At 38.6% G+C, this 14,596-nt stretch overlaps 1 protein-coding gene across 1 annotated transcript in view; it reads left to right on the forward strand.

Moving 5' to 3' along the window:
- The window catches only part of LOC121877265 (39S ribosomal protein L44, mitochondrial-like), a gene marked incomplete at its 5' end in the record, with an annotated part of 93,030 nt that overhangs the window by 49,659 nt on the left and 28,775 nt on the right, over positions 1-14,596 (forward strand). Inside the window, 1 exon segment of the mRNA XM_042382926.1 lies at positions 2,222-2,374. Coding sequence (XP_042238860.1) covers positions 2,222-2,374 — 153 coding nt within the window.

The following is a 14,596-nucleotide window of genomic DNA, read 5'->3' on the forward strand; positions in this document are numbered from 1 at the left end:
GTCTCATCCACTTTAAGCACCAACTCTGGCAGGCAAGCCCCCCCCTCAACGATCATGTTTGTATCTCTGAAAGTTCCTAAGTCGAATGCTTGTAAGTAGAGAAGCAGCTGTACTGTAGTGGCCTAAACTATTGTACTAAACTGCACTGCTAAGGAAACATGAAAGAACAGCAGCTTTTTTCAAAGTTTCTTTTCTCTTTCTAATGTTTTATCGATTTTAACATTGTTTTATTAATTCATTAGGTTAATTAATTACTATACAGTATTTCTATTGAAGAAAAAAAAAACCAAGACTGAGCATAAAATAATGATAAGACTCTTTGTAGGTACTAAGATGGCTAATAAGAGAATTGTAGGTACTGAGACAGCTAATAAGAGACTTGTGGTAGGTACTGAGACGGCTAATAAGAGACTTGTGGTAGGTACTGAGACGGGTAATAAGAGACTTGTGGTAGGTACTGAGACGGCTAATAAGAGAATTGTAGGTACTGAAACGGCTAATAAGAGACTTGTGGTAGGTACTGAGACGGGTAAAAAGAGACTTGTGGTAGGTACTGAGACAGCTAATAAGAGACTTGTGGTAGGTACTGAGACGGCTAATAAGAGACTTGTGGTAGGTACTGAGACGGGTAATAAGAGACTTGTGGTAGGTACTGAGACGGCTAATAAGAGAATTGTAGGTACTGAAACGGCTAATAAGAGACTTGTGGTAGGTACTGAGACGGGTAAAAAGAGACTTGTGGTAGGTACTGAGACAGCTAATAAGAGACTTGTGGTAGGGTACTGAACGACTAATAAGAGACTTGTGGGTACTGAGATGGCTAATAAGAGACTTGTTGTAGGTACTGAGACGGCTAATAAGAGACTTGTGGGTACTGGCGGCTAATAAGAGACTTGTTGTTGGTACTGAGACGGCTAATAAGAGACTTTGTGGTAGGTACTAGGCTAATAAGAGACTTCTTGTAGGTACTGAGACGGCTAAGAAGAGACTTGTTGTAGGTACTGAGATGGCTAATAAGAGACTTGTAGGTACTGAGATGGCTAATAAGAGACTTGTTGTAGGTACTGAGATGACTAATAAGAGACTTCTTGTAGGTACTGAGAGCTAGTAAGAGACTTCTTGTAGGTACTCGGCTAATAAGAGACTTGTTGTAGGTACTATGGCTAAAGAGACTTGTTGTAGGTACTGAGACGGCTAATAAGAGACTTGTTGTAGGTACTATGGTACTAGGTAGAGACGGCTAATAAGAGACTTGTTGTAGGTACTGAGACGGCTAATAAGAGACTTGTGGTAGGTACTGATACAGCTTATATGAGACTTGTGGGTGTACTGAGACGGCTAATAAGAGACTTTTTGTAGGTACTGAGACGGCTAATAAGAGACTTGTTGTAGGTACTGAGGTGGCTAATAAGAGACTTGTTGTAGGTACTGAGACGGCTAATAAGAGACTTGTTGTAGGTACTGAGATGGCTAATAAGAGACTTGTTGTAGGTACTGAGACGGCTAATAAGAGGCTTGTTGTAGGTTCTGAGATGGCTAATAAGAGACTTGTGGTAGGTACTGAGACGGCTAATAAGAGACTTGTTGTAGGTACTGAGACGGCTAATAAGAGACTTGTGGTAGGTACTGAGACAGCTTATATGAGACTTGTGGATGTATTGAGACGGCTAATAAGAGACTTGTTGTAGGTACTGAGACAGCTTATATGAGACTTGTGGGTGTACTGAGACGGCTAATAAGAGACTTATTGAAGGTACCGAGACGGCTAATAAGAGACTTGTTGTAGGTACTGAGACGGCTAATAAGAGACTTGTTGTAGGTACTGAGACGGCTAATAAGAGACTTGTTGTAGGCACTGAGATGGCTAATAAGAGACTTGTTGTAGGTACTGAGACGGCTAATAAGAGACTTGTTGTAGGTACTGAGACGGCTAATAAGAGACTTGTGGGTACTGAGACGGGTAATAAGAGACTTTTCATCTCATATTCCTGCAAATTTCTTTACTAAGTGTCTGTGACAGTAATTAACATGTAAAACCAATTATCTCAAGATCTCTAACCATTTTGTAACCTTGAAAGTAAGATCAATTGTACAGAATAGTTAAAATAAATAGAATATTTAAATAATACAAAAATATTTATCTTTGTTGATGTGTTGTTATTGGTAGGTTAGTATAACATTGGTTTCACTACCTTTTGTTAAAAAATTCTTGTGTTTGCAGGATTATCCTCCCTCTGCCACAACAGCAGCAAAGAGCTTTCAAGCCGTGGTGGGAGCATTAAATGCTTCAGTCGGCCTCACCCGCTGCCAGACATTTGTGAGGGACTTTGTTGTATCTCAGCTTGTGGGGAAGGATATCAGTGACATTTGGCAGGTTAGTAACTTTCTTCAACTTTGTTGTGTACTTATTAATTTGTAGGAAGTCGTGGACAACGTTTAGATTTATTTTTATTTTTTAATGTACTGTACATTGTATCACAGTAGCTGAAACAAATATATTGATTTAAGAACTAAGAACTGAAATGTAGAAACCTTAATGAGAAAATTTTTATGATAAACAACTACAGCACAGTACATTACACTCCAAAGAATTTTATCCTCAAAATCTACCCAGCTATATAAAATTTAGGTGCTGGTGTGTTAATGGAAACTGTATACAGTACACTGAACCCACACTAATTCAGTACAGTATTCAAAATTCAGTCAATCTTTTTTCTTATATTTTTTCAATATAGTTGTGCTCAAACAATGTTGTGTTCTTCTCATAGCTGTGCCTCCTAAAAGTTTTTTTATGCATAAAAGGAAAGATGTTTGCAACAGGTGTGAGAAGTGTGATGTTATATTGCAGTGAAACATGGACAGGTTTGAGCAAGATGAAATGAGAATGGTGAGGTGGATGTGGAATGTGATACTGGAAGATAGGACGCTCTGTTCAGAGCTAAGAAGGTGGCTGGGTGTTGAGTATATTGAATAGATTGATAATGGTATGGGCATGTGGTAAGATTGAATGAGACCAGCTGAATCAAGAGGTGCATGAACCTAAATGTAGAGGGGAGGAGAGCCAAGAATGACATGGGGAGTGGTTGTAAGAAATGACATTAGAGTTAAGAACACGACAAGAGAGACTACAAGAGACCATGCAAAATGGAAAGCTGCCCTCAATTCATTGTGATTAATCCAAACAAATATAGAAAATGACCATAAAGTATTAATGATGATGTAGAACCCCAATTAATCCTAGTTATAATGGGGACAGTAATACAGTATCGCCAATACAGTGGTCCCTCGGTTAACGAACGCCTCGGTTAACGAATTACCTTCCATAAGAATCTTCATTTCGGTTAACGAACAAAAATTCGGTTAACGAAATTCTTACGAAAATGTTTCGACATGCATTGGCTTGCTCACCAGCTGGAAGATTAGTCCGCCAATACAGAAATTGGTTCTAGGGCTTACATTCGTTAAAATTGGAGTAAATATCAAGAAGGCTGTACTATTCAATAATTTTCCAAGTTTTATATCAAATTGTTTAGTCATTTCAACACTTATTTAACATAATTGCAGTACAGGGAACTAGTTTTTGGTGCACCCATCAGCCACTTCACTCACCCACCAAGGCCTCAGTTTGTATCTCTGTTTAGTGGAGGAAACATCTTGCTTGTGGGTCTCTTGAACACAGAGTATTTTTACGTTTTTACAGTACAATTACACTGCCCTGCATAGTTTTTGAGGTTTGTGTATTATTAAGCTTTTCTGGGTGTATTTTGCATGCTGATCTCAAAAATGTTATCCATTTTGCTCAATCAGGTCAGAATTTTGTGCTATAGCATTTTAAGCAGAGATTCAGGTAAAATATTGGCATTTTTCGCTCAAAATGGGGGTTCTCATATTCGTTCATTAAAAAAATCATCCGAGACATTAGCAAGCCTCACAGAAAAGATTTCGGTCAGTTTTAATGCCCTTACGATGCATTTAAATACACCCACGTGCTCGCCGGCCATTTAAATGTCCGCCGTGACGCAAAGGAAAAGAGTACATGTCCGTGTTTTTTTACATATATTTTTTCACAATTAAATTTCTTTTTCATCTGGTGGTACATGGCATGTTTCCTCTGTCTGTGGGATAGTCGAGCAGACAAGCAGCACTACATGCAACGTGACTGGCCTGCAAGAAGTGGACTTACTCAGGGTTCTCACAATGTTGTTGCCCATGCTCTGGTGAATCCGCAGAACATTCTTCTTCCGCCACTGCACATCAAGCTCGGTCTGTTCAAATACTTTGTAAAGGCACTGGACAAAAAAAGCCAGGCTTTCAATTTTCTGAAAGAAAAATTTCCAAAAGTCAGTGAGGCAAAGCTGAATGCAGGAATTTTTGATGGCCCTCAGATCAGAGAACTTTTCAAAGATCCCAACTTTGATTGCAGCATGGATGTAAATGAGAAGAAAGCCTGGCATGCCTTTAAGTCTATTGTCTCCAATTTTCTTGGCAACTATAGAAGTCCAGAGTATGAACGAGTTGTTGAGGACCTACTTCTGAGCTACAAAGTTCTTGGTGCATGCATGTCCATCAAGATGCACTTCCTCAGCTCCCACTTGGACTACTTTCCAGAGAACTGTGGTGATGTGAGTGAGGAACAAGGAGAACGCTTCCATCAAGATATCCGTGTAATGGAGGAGCGGTACCAGGGTCGCTGGGATATCAACATGCTCGCCGACTACTGTTGGTGTCTGAAACGGGACGCCCCAGACACCAACCACCAAAGAAATTCTCTGCGACAGCCATTTATGCATGTCTAACTGTAAAGGCATCTATGTAGTTGACATATTTTGGTCCTATGTGTTGTGGTTACATTTCTTATGATATATTTTGCATAAAAATTTTGACATCATATTTAAGAATTTCGATTTTTTCCTAATTCCCATAGCATAAAAATCTGACCTGATTGGGCAAAATGAATGACATTTTTGGAATCAGCACGCAAAATACATAAAGAATCAGCTAAGAAACCCCGCACCTCATGAATTTTTTTTTCAAATGCAGCCCAGAATTATTGGTCATTCTGAAAATTATTTAACATATTGACACTATATAGTGCAGTGCAGTGTTGATTTAAAGAAAATAATCTTGAATTACACCTTGTGAACTTAAAATTTTATGGGTGAAATGACGGCATCAAGCATGGGGGTGACTTTTCTTCCACCCCCACTGCCTTCTCTTCTCCCTTCTCCTCCACCCCCACTTCTAATTCCCATAATCATCATCATCATCAACCAGGAGCCTTCTACATACACACCTCAAAGTAAGTGTACTTTACTGCATTTTTTTTTACCTTTGTATGTAATTTTTGAAGATTCCGTTACCCGGAATCCCCATGAGCCGGAACCCTCCAATATTCTGAATTGAAATTGGCTCAGAATGTTTCTGGAAAAATTCTCTTAATTCCAGGTCTGTGAATAAATTTCCGAGATTGAAAATCGGGCACATTTTTTTTTAATTTCCTAGAGAGTTCCGAGAAAATCTCTCTGTTCTGAGCTTGGGAATGAATTTTCAGGGCATTCCAAAAGATTGCATCACCCTCCAACCCATCCCCATGGGTTAGGTGTGTCGGTGGCCCAGCTGCTTGGATCACTTAGTTCATAATCTGCTGTCATTGTAGAAGGTTGTTCCCCCGCTAGCTGCTGCTTTTGTGTACAGTTTGTGTTGTGCATTACAGTACTGTATCAGAACAAAATCAGTCAAGAATAGTGTTAAAGCAGTGTTATGAATGTAAAATGTGATTACAGTTACTTATACTGTACATTCAATAAGTGGGAAACACAGTAGCACCTTACCTGTCATGTTTATTCAAGACATCTTCAGGTCATGAAACCGAATCATCCACCCCGACAATGGGTGACCTGACATTGCATCACGTCAGGTCAGTAACATGACCCACTAATCCCCCACCCAACCTCCATCACAAGTGTTAAGATGTGATTACACTTATATATTACATTCAGCTGAGTAGACAGTGTCTGCCTACTCTAGGCTCAAGAAAACAGCATCTGCTGGTGAGTACAGTATATACAGTATAGTAGTACTGTAGTATACATTATTATGTTTACAGTATTAACAATACATTGTATGTGTACAGTGGTGTTTGTGTAAATAAATACGGCTCAGTGCGAGATGCATTGTTTAGACTCGGGAAAATTTTCTCTGTGTTTGCTGTAACACACAGCCCCATTCATGCCCATATCATATAGATATTACCTTTTTAAAATGTATTTGTTTAATCAAACTTATAGATAAACTATTCAGGATTATTTTGGTACTGTACAAAAAAGAAAATGTATACAGTGACCCCCCCGTTAACGAACTCAATCCGTTCCAGAAGGTCGTTCGTTAACTGAAAAGTTCGTTAACCGAAACCATTGTTTCAATGGGTTTTTGGGTAATTGGTTCCAGCTCACCGAAAATTTCCTAAATTTAACAAAAATGGTAGAAAAGTTCACTTACTTTGAAGTGTGTATGTAGAAGGCTCCTGGATGATGATGATGATGATGATGATGGGGGTGGAGGAGAAGGAAGAAGAGAAGGTATTGGGGTGGAAGAGAAGTCACCCCATGGCGCCATTTCACCCATAAAATTTTAGCTCTGGTGTAATTCAAGATTATTTTCTTTAAATCAACACTGCACTGCATTATATATTGTCAATATGTAAAATATATTTCAAAATGACCAATAATTTGCTTGGAAACAGAAAAAAAGCGTTTAGTTGAAGAGAGTCTCAAGCAAGATGTTACCTCCAGTGAAAACAGAGAGAGACTAACTCCTGTTTGCTGTGTTAAGAGGCTGGATGCCGCGCATTAAACTAGTCACTTTACCTTCAATTATGTTCAATAATTGTTAAAATGACTAAAAAATTGAATATTAAACTTTTAAAATTATTGAATAGTATAAACTTCTTGATATTTACTAAAATAGTAAGGAATTGAAGCCCTAGAACCGATTACTGTATTGGCAGACTGATACTAAAGCTGGTTGCCCGGTCAGTACAAGCGAAAACATGTTGAGGTCGGTTCGTAAGAACTTCGTTAACCGAATTGAAGATCCTTATGGAAGGCAGTTCGTTAATCGAAATTACGTTAACCGAGGTGTTCGTTAAACGAGGGGTCACTGTACTATGTGTCTAACTTAATTAGAACCAATTTTAAAAGAATGGAGTTCCCATCATTATATCATGTTCAAGAATTTTTTTTTAAGGACAGCTAATAGAGAAATTAATCGGAATCATTATGGTATCAAATTTATCTCTCTAACACAATTAGAACAGATGCTGTGAATAAAAGTTTATACAGTATACTTTTTGCTAGGGTAAAGGAGGTGGGGTCCAGACAAAAGCCTCCCGGACAGAACCCCTTCATTCAAATTGCAAAGCAGGACAAAAGGCCCTTAGTAAAAGTGAAAAACAGGTTACCTTAAGTTAGGCTAGGTTAGATTAGGTATTGCAGTCTTATGATATAACAAATGTAATATTTTACATGTCAGTAAAGCGTTTATATTTTGTAAATATTTAAGAATAAAAATATTGATTTTAGAAAATCTTATCATTTGTCTTGGGGGGCCTTTATCTTAGGGATCTTTCATCTTGGGGGGGGGGCTTTTGTCATAGGGGGCTATTGTCAGAGGGGCTTTATCTTGGGGGGCTTTATCTTGGGGGGCTATTGTCCTAGGGGGCTTTTGTCTTAGAGGGCTATTATCTTCGGGGCTATTGTCTTAGGGGCAGTGGTAGTGCCACCCTTAATAATAATAAGGCACTTTTTTGGAATAGCCTTCCCAAAAAATTATCTTGCCTTGTGATTCCACCACAGAACAGAATTCTTCCACCACTAGCAGCAAGTGCAAACACAAATCATAAGGCTGTGGCTGGCTGTATAATGTTTTAGAATAAAATTCTCTTCTAAGAAATTATTCAAAATCTGGGCAGCTCTTTATCTTACGAAAGTTTCCATATTAATTTCTGCACAAACAAAATCCACGACTATCACGGTATGATTTCTGCGGATTATTTCTAATTACTTACATAACTAAAGCAGTTTGGAGAGCATACCCAGCTTAATATATCCATTTAAATAAAAAAATCCAAACGTGGTCGTTGCAAATGAATGGTAAAAAATTTAAACGTGAAGTGACGTCATCATGGAAATATATATTTAAAAGAACCGTCAACAACAGCTGGTATACATTTGTGGAAAAGATGCTATTTCCATCAGTTAAAAGTGCATTCACTGCAAGTTTAATTTATTTATGAATGCTATTAACTGTTTGGTTAATATATAAGACTACGTATCGATGAAAAGAGGTATTGAATTTGTGTTTGAATTCAATACAGTGGTCCCTCGGTTAACGAGCACAATTCGTTCCAGAAGGTTGCTCGTTAACCGAAAAATTTGTTAACCGAAACCATTGTTTCAATGGGTTTTGGGTAATTGGTTCCAGCTCACCGAAAATTGCCTAAAGTCAACAAAAAAGTTAGTAAAGTACACTTACTTTGAGGTGTGTATGTAGAAGGCTCCTGGATGATGATGCTGATGTGAATTTGAAGTGGGAGGTGGAGGAGGAGAAGGGAGAAGAGAAGGAAGTGGAGGTGGAGGAGAAGCATTTTACTGCTTCTTGGAAGGTGAGTCACCTTCCATGAAAATGTCAGGAACCTCTGGACTGACAGATTCTCCACCAGGAACATCCTCTCTCCTTCTTGAAGTGGAAGGCTGAGGGCTAGCATCTTGTTCCTGCTGCCTCTTAGAGAAGAAACTGTTGATTTTTGTCTGTGGGGCATCTCTCCTCATCATTAACTGATGTTTAAAGAAGGAGCCCACTGTGTCCTCAACATGGCACAAAGCTAGTTCAGATTTTTTCACATCTGGGTGCCTTGAAGCCAGTTTCCTGAAATTCTCCCAGTGGTGAGCAACATCTTTTAACTCTGAAGTTGACATATGGTCATCACTTTCCGTTTCCTCCTCACCACTGTCAGCCTCTAACATCTCATCCAGTTGCTGCAAGTCATCAGGAGTAAGTTCCTCCTCATGAGACATCACAAGCTCTTCCACATCATCCTCCTCCACTTCAAGGCCCAATGACTGACCAATGGACTCAATCTCCTGGTCCAGCTCTGTTTCATCCTCAAATCCCTCAAAATCATGGACTACTGGTGGCCACAGTGCTTTCCATGAAGAATTGAGGGATCTAGTGGAGATTTCTTGCCATGAGGACACAATCAATTTTACAGCCTCCAGGATGTTAAACTGTGTCTTCCAGAACTGTGCCAGTGTTAGTTCAGGATCAGTGGAAGTTGCCTGATGACACCTCCTGAACATTTTCTTCATGTACAACTTCTTGAAGTTGCTGATCACATTCTGGTCCATTGGCTGTATGATTGATGTAATGTCGGGAGGCAAAAACAACACTTTGACGAAGTCAAATTGAGACTCCAAAGTTCTGGCAAGTTGAGGGTCATGACCAGGGGCATTAGCCATGAGGAGAAGAGTCTTTAAAGAGAGCTTATTGGTGGTTAGGTAGCTCTTCACAGAAGGGCCCAGTCATTAATGGGCTGTCTTGTCACCCATGCCTTTCGGTTGGATTTCCAATAAACTCCAAGCTGTCCTCTTACCACTTTTTGTTGCTTGAACACCCTGGGGTTCTCAGAGTGGTAGACAAGCATAGGCTTCAGTTGGAGCATTGGCACCAAGCAATAGAGTGAGACGGTCTTTCATGGGTTTATGCCCAGGTAAAGAGGCTTCATCTGTGGTGATGAATGTTCTTTTGGGCATCTTTTACCAGAACAGCCCAGTTTCGTCCACATTGAACACTTGCTGTGGAAGATAATTTTCTGTTTCCATCAGTTCTTTAAATTCAACTAAAAACTTTGCTGCCCCTTCCTTATCAACACTGGCAGCCTCACCATGCCTAACTACACTGAAAATGTCACTTCTTTCTTAAATTTTTCGAACCAACCTTTGCTGGCCCTAAAATCTTTAAATTCTGTGCCTGAAGAACCAGGTTGATCTATCTCTAAATGTTCGTAAATCTCCCTGGCTCTTTCACAAATAAATTCAGTAGAAACAACCACCTTTCATCTGTTTTTCCCTAAACCAGATGAGAAGTAACCTCTCTATTTCTGCAATTAGGGATCTACCTTTGAACACTGGTAGATTTATCTCTCACTTTCACTTCCTTGAATCTGTCTTTCTGTGCAAGAATCGACACAGTTGATGTTGACATGCCATATTCTTTGCTTAGCACATTTGTTCTAATGCCTTCATCATGTTTTCTTATTATTTCCTGTTTCATCTGAATTGAAATCGCTTTTCTAGATTTCTTGGGACCCATGCTGGATTCAAACACAATCTCAACACGTAATATTTTAAGTTTAATTGCTGGAAATAAAGAATGTTTTCTTTAAATTAACACTGCATTGCACTATATATCATCAATATGCAAAATAAATTTCAAAATGACCAATAATTTGACTGAAAACACAGAAAAAAGCATTTATGTTGAAGAGAGTCTGAAGCAAAATGTTACCTCCTCTGAAAAGACACTGAGACTGACGCCTGTTTGGTGTGTTGACAGGCTGTTTGGCATGCATAAAACTAGTTTGCTGTACTTCAATTATGTTCAATAATTGTTAAAATGACTTAAAAATTTAATACGTATAAAACTTTTAAAATGATTGAATAGTACAACCGTCTTGATATTTACTAAAATGGTAACGAATTTAATCCCTAAAACTGATAACTGTATTGGCGGACTAATACGACAGCTAGTGTGCAAGCGAAAACATGTTGGGGGCCGCTCGTAAGGAATTCGTTAATCAAGGGATTGCTCATTAACCGAAGTTAAGATTCTTATGGAAGGTAATTCGTTAACCGAAATCTCGTTAACCGAGGCGCTCATTAACCGAGGGATCACTGTACTCAATCATTTATAGTTTATAAGATATTAGAATATTTCCATGATAACGTCTACTCTAATAGAAGCTGTTTATTTTGGTATTCTAATTCTATTCCTTCATGTGTGTTAACGTTCAGGGAGACATTATTCATTGTAAATATCATTTTCGTGTTATAAGAACATAATAATGGAGGAAACTGCAGCGGGCCTATTGGTCCATACTGGCAGTCCCATTTTCACCCAACCCCTATTGCTCATATATCCATCCAACCTATGTTTGAAGCTATCCAGCATATTCGAGTTAATGATAATGTTTGGTAACTTGTCCCATTCATCCACTACTCTATTTCCAAACCAATGTTTACCTATCTCGCTCCTAAATCTAAATTTCTCTTATTTAAAGCCATTGTTACGAATCCGCTCCACGTTGGATAGTTTGAGTACCTTTGTTATGAACCCCTTTGTTCAGCCCTGACTTCCATTTATACATCTCTATCATATTGCCCCTCACTCTACATCTCTCGAGCGAGTTGCAAATTAAGATGCTTTTACCTGTCTCTGTACTCAAGGTTCGTAATGCCCGGAATTAGTCTTTTCATTCTCCTCTGAATTATTTCTAGAGATTCTATATCCATTCAGTAATACGGTGACCAGAATTGAACTGCATAATCCAAGTGAGGTCTCACAAGCTCAAAATATAGTTTTAGGATGACCTCTCTAGTCTTGTAACTAACACTCCTTTGTATGAACCCAAGTACTTTATTAACCTTGTTTCGAGCAAATATACATTGTTTATTTGGTTTAAGATTCCTACTAATCATTACTCATAAATCTTTCTCACATTCAGATTTCTCTATAACATCATTGTTCATCTGATATCTGGTTTCTTTGTTTACATCTCCTAGACTAAGTACTTCACATTTGTCCTTATTGAAGTTCATTTGCCTTTTTTCAGACCATCCAAAAAATTTGTTTAGTTCTTCTTGTAGTTTTGCAGTCTTCATCAGATTTAATTACTCGCCCTATTTTAGTGTCATCAGCAAATTTACTTAAGTTGCTGTCTACGCCCATATCTATGTCGTTTATGTATATAATAAATAATAATGGTCCAAGTACTAAGCCTTGGGGTACTCCACTAGTGACGTTACTCCAATCTGATTTTGTGCCGTTAATGCTCACTCGCTGTTTTCTGTCCTGTAACCACGCACTAATCCATTTTAGAATATCTCCTCCAATGCTATGTTCCCTCACTTTTCTTATTTGTTTTTCATGGGGGAATCTGTCGAAGGCTTTACTAAAGTCAAGATATACCACATCATAGTCGTGCCCGTCGTCCACTGATTCGAAAGCAGCTGAAAAGAATGTTAATAGATTAGTTAGACATGAAAGCCCGCTTGTGAAGCCATGTTGGGAATCATTGATCAACTTGTGCTTCTCCAGGTGGTTTAGAATAGTTTGAAATTATTGCTTCCAGTAATTTGCTTGCAATTGATGTTAAGCTTATTGGACGGTAGTTGGAGGATAGTGATCTATCTCCCTTCTTGAAAGTTGGTATTACATTCGCTATCCTCCAGGATTCTGGTACTACACCTTTTTTAATGTCATGTTAAACAACTTTGTTAACGGCATACTAAGCTCTTCCTTACATTCCTTTAATACTCTGGCAAATATCTCATCGGGATCTGGTGACTTATTAGGCTTTAACTTGTCTATTTGTTTACTAATGTCGTTACTAGTTACTACTATCTCGCTTATTTCATTTTCTAAAGTATCTCTGTGTATAGTCGGTGCCTCGAGTATCATGTTTAAATTTTTGGTTGTGAAAACTGTTGAAAAATATTAATTAAGATTGTTGCTTATTTCTCCGTTGTTATCAGTTAGCTCGCCGGCATCTGACTGTATTGGTCCAATCTTTTCTCGTGTTTTAGTTTGACACATTTGAAAGAATCCCTTGGGGTTTGACTTCGCCACCCTTGCTACCTTCAGTTCATTATTCCTCTTTGCTATTCTTATCTCGGTCTTAACCCTACTGGCCAATACCTTATAATAATCTTGGAGGTAAACTTCACCACAATTTATTCTCCTACCTATAGCCTTCCTTTGTCCAATAATATTCTTTAAATAGTTATTTATCCATTTAGGGTCATTGTTGTCTGATCTGAGTGACATCCCCTTTAGCCGGAACAATTGGTGCAGAGCACTTCCTGGGATGAGAGAATTTCGGGTAACCAGACGACTTTCTCAAACCCGTAAAAATTCCCTATCCCCGGAACCTTTTACGGTTACTGGGAAAAGTTTCCGAGTGTCTAAACTAAACCTCTTGCACCAACGCACACTAGCCCACTTCCCCAGAACTTTTCTGGGTGCTGGGGATGTTTTCCTTGAGTCTAAGCTATCAGAGTCCGTAAATACAGTTCTACAGTAATTAAGCTAGAAACTTCATTTCTTTACCAGAATAATCCAGGATAGTTTATCTAAAAGTTTGGTAAAATAAATATATTTGAAAATTAATAATCTACCGTATATGGTATGGGCATGAATGAAACTGTCTTACAATAAAGACTGCTATTTTCCACTCCCATGGACCTGTGGGGATTAGTGGGTCTCGTGTACCTGAAGATGTCTTGAATAAACACGAAACCTAAAGTATTTGTAGAGAGAATGTGATAAGTGTAAGTATAAATGAACAAAGTTGTATCCCTTCAACATTACATTACATAACATTTTAAAATATGGAGTGAGAAAGCAGAAAGGTGTGGGTGATGAGAGAGATGGAGTGGAAAGGAGTGTTGCCAAGCACTCCTCAACAGCTGATATATAACTAGCAGTCACACACACGTAAATTTGTCACACAATAAGACCCTCACTCCTTATGTCTGCTGTCTTAATTCCCTTCTTCTTGGTATGTGAGTGGTGCTGGAGTGCGTGTGGGTATGTGGGGAGAGTGTGTGTGTGTGGCTGGTTGTTGGAGTGTGTGGGTGTGATCATACTACAGTAGTGGGTGTGTAATGTTTGGCTGAAGAGTGTGGGCGCTAACCTTTCTTGGGGGTGAGGGGGGAGGTCACACGGTCGGTCCCCCCCCCTCCCGCCTTCCCCACAGCGGGGCTAATTGTGATAGGGAGTTGAATTTGATACCATAATGATCTTTAATAAATTCTCTATGAAACGTTTCCAATAAGAAATCCCTAAACAAAATATTTCTGTGTGATATTGTGATGGAAATCCAATTTTTTATAAAAAAAAATTAAGAAATGTTGATAATGGAGTCAGTAAAATCAGTTCTAATTTCGTTAGACACCATATTTTTTATCAAAATAATCCTCAATACTTTATATGAAAAAGTTTGTTTAAATAAATATATTTAAAACAAACAAAAGTTCTACATGATACAGGCATGGACAGAACCGTTTCTTTTATCTTCACTATTGATCGGCTCGTTAGTCGCTTGGGCGATCGTCAAGTCTCTGTTACACACTTCACTCAACTGACTGTAATACATAACTAATCAAGTCTTAATACTTGTGATGAAGGTTGGGTGGGAGATTATTGCGTCATGTTACTAACCTGACCTGATGCAACGTCAGGTCATCCAGTGTTGAGACGGGGACTAGTGGGTCTTATGACCTGAATATGTCTTGATTAACATTAGTTTTTACCTATGAGG

The sequence above is a fragment of the Homarus americanus genome, unplaced genomic scaffold (assembly GCF_018991925.1).
Source record: "Homarus americanus isolate GMGI-L3 unplaced genomic scaffold, GMGI_Hamer_2.0 scaffold367, whole genome shotgun sequence".
Classification (NCBI taxonomy): domain Eukaryota; kingdom Metazoa; phylum Arthropoda; class Malacostraca; order Decapoda; family Nephropidae; genus Homarus; species Homarus americanus.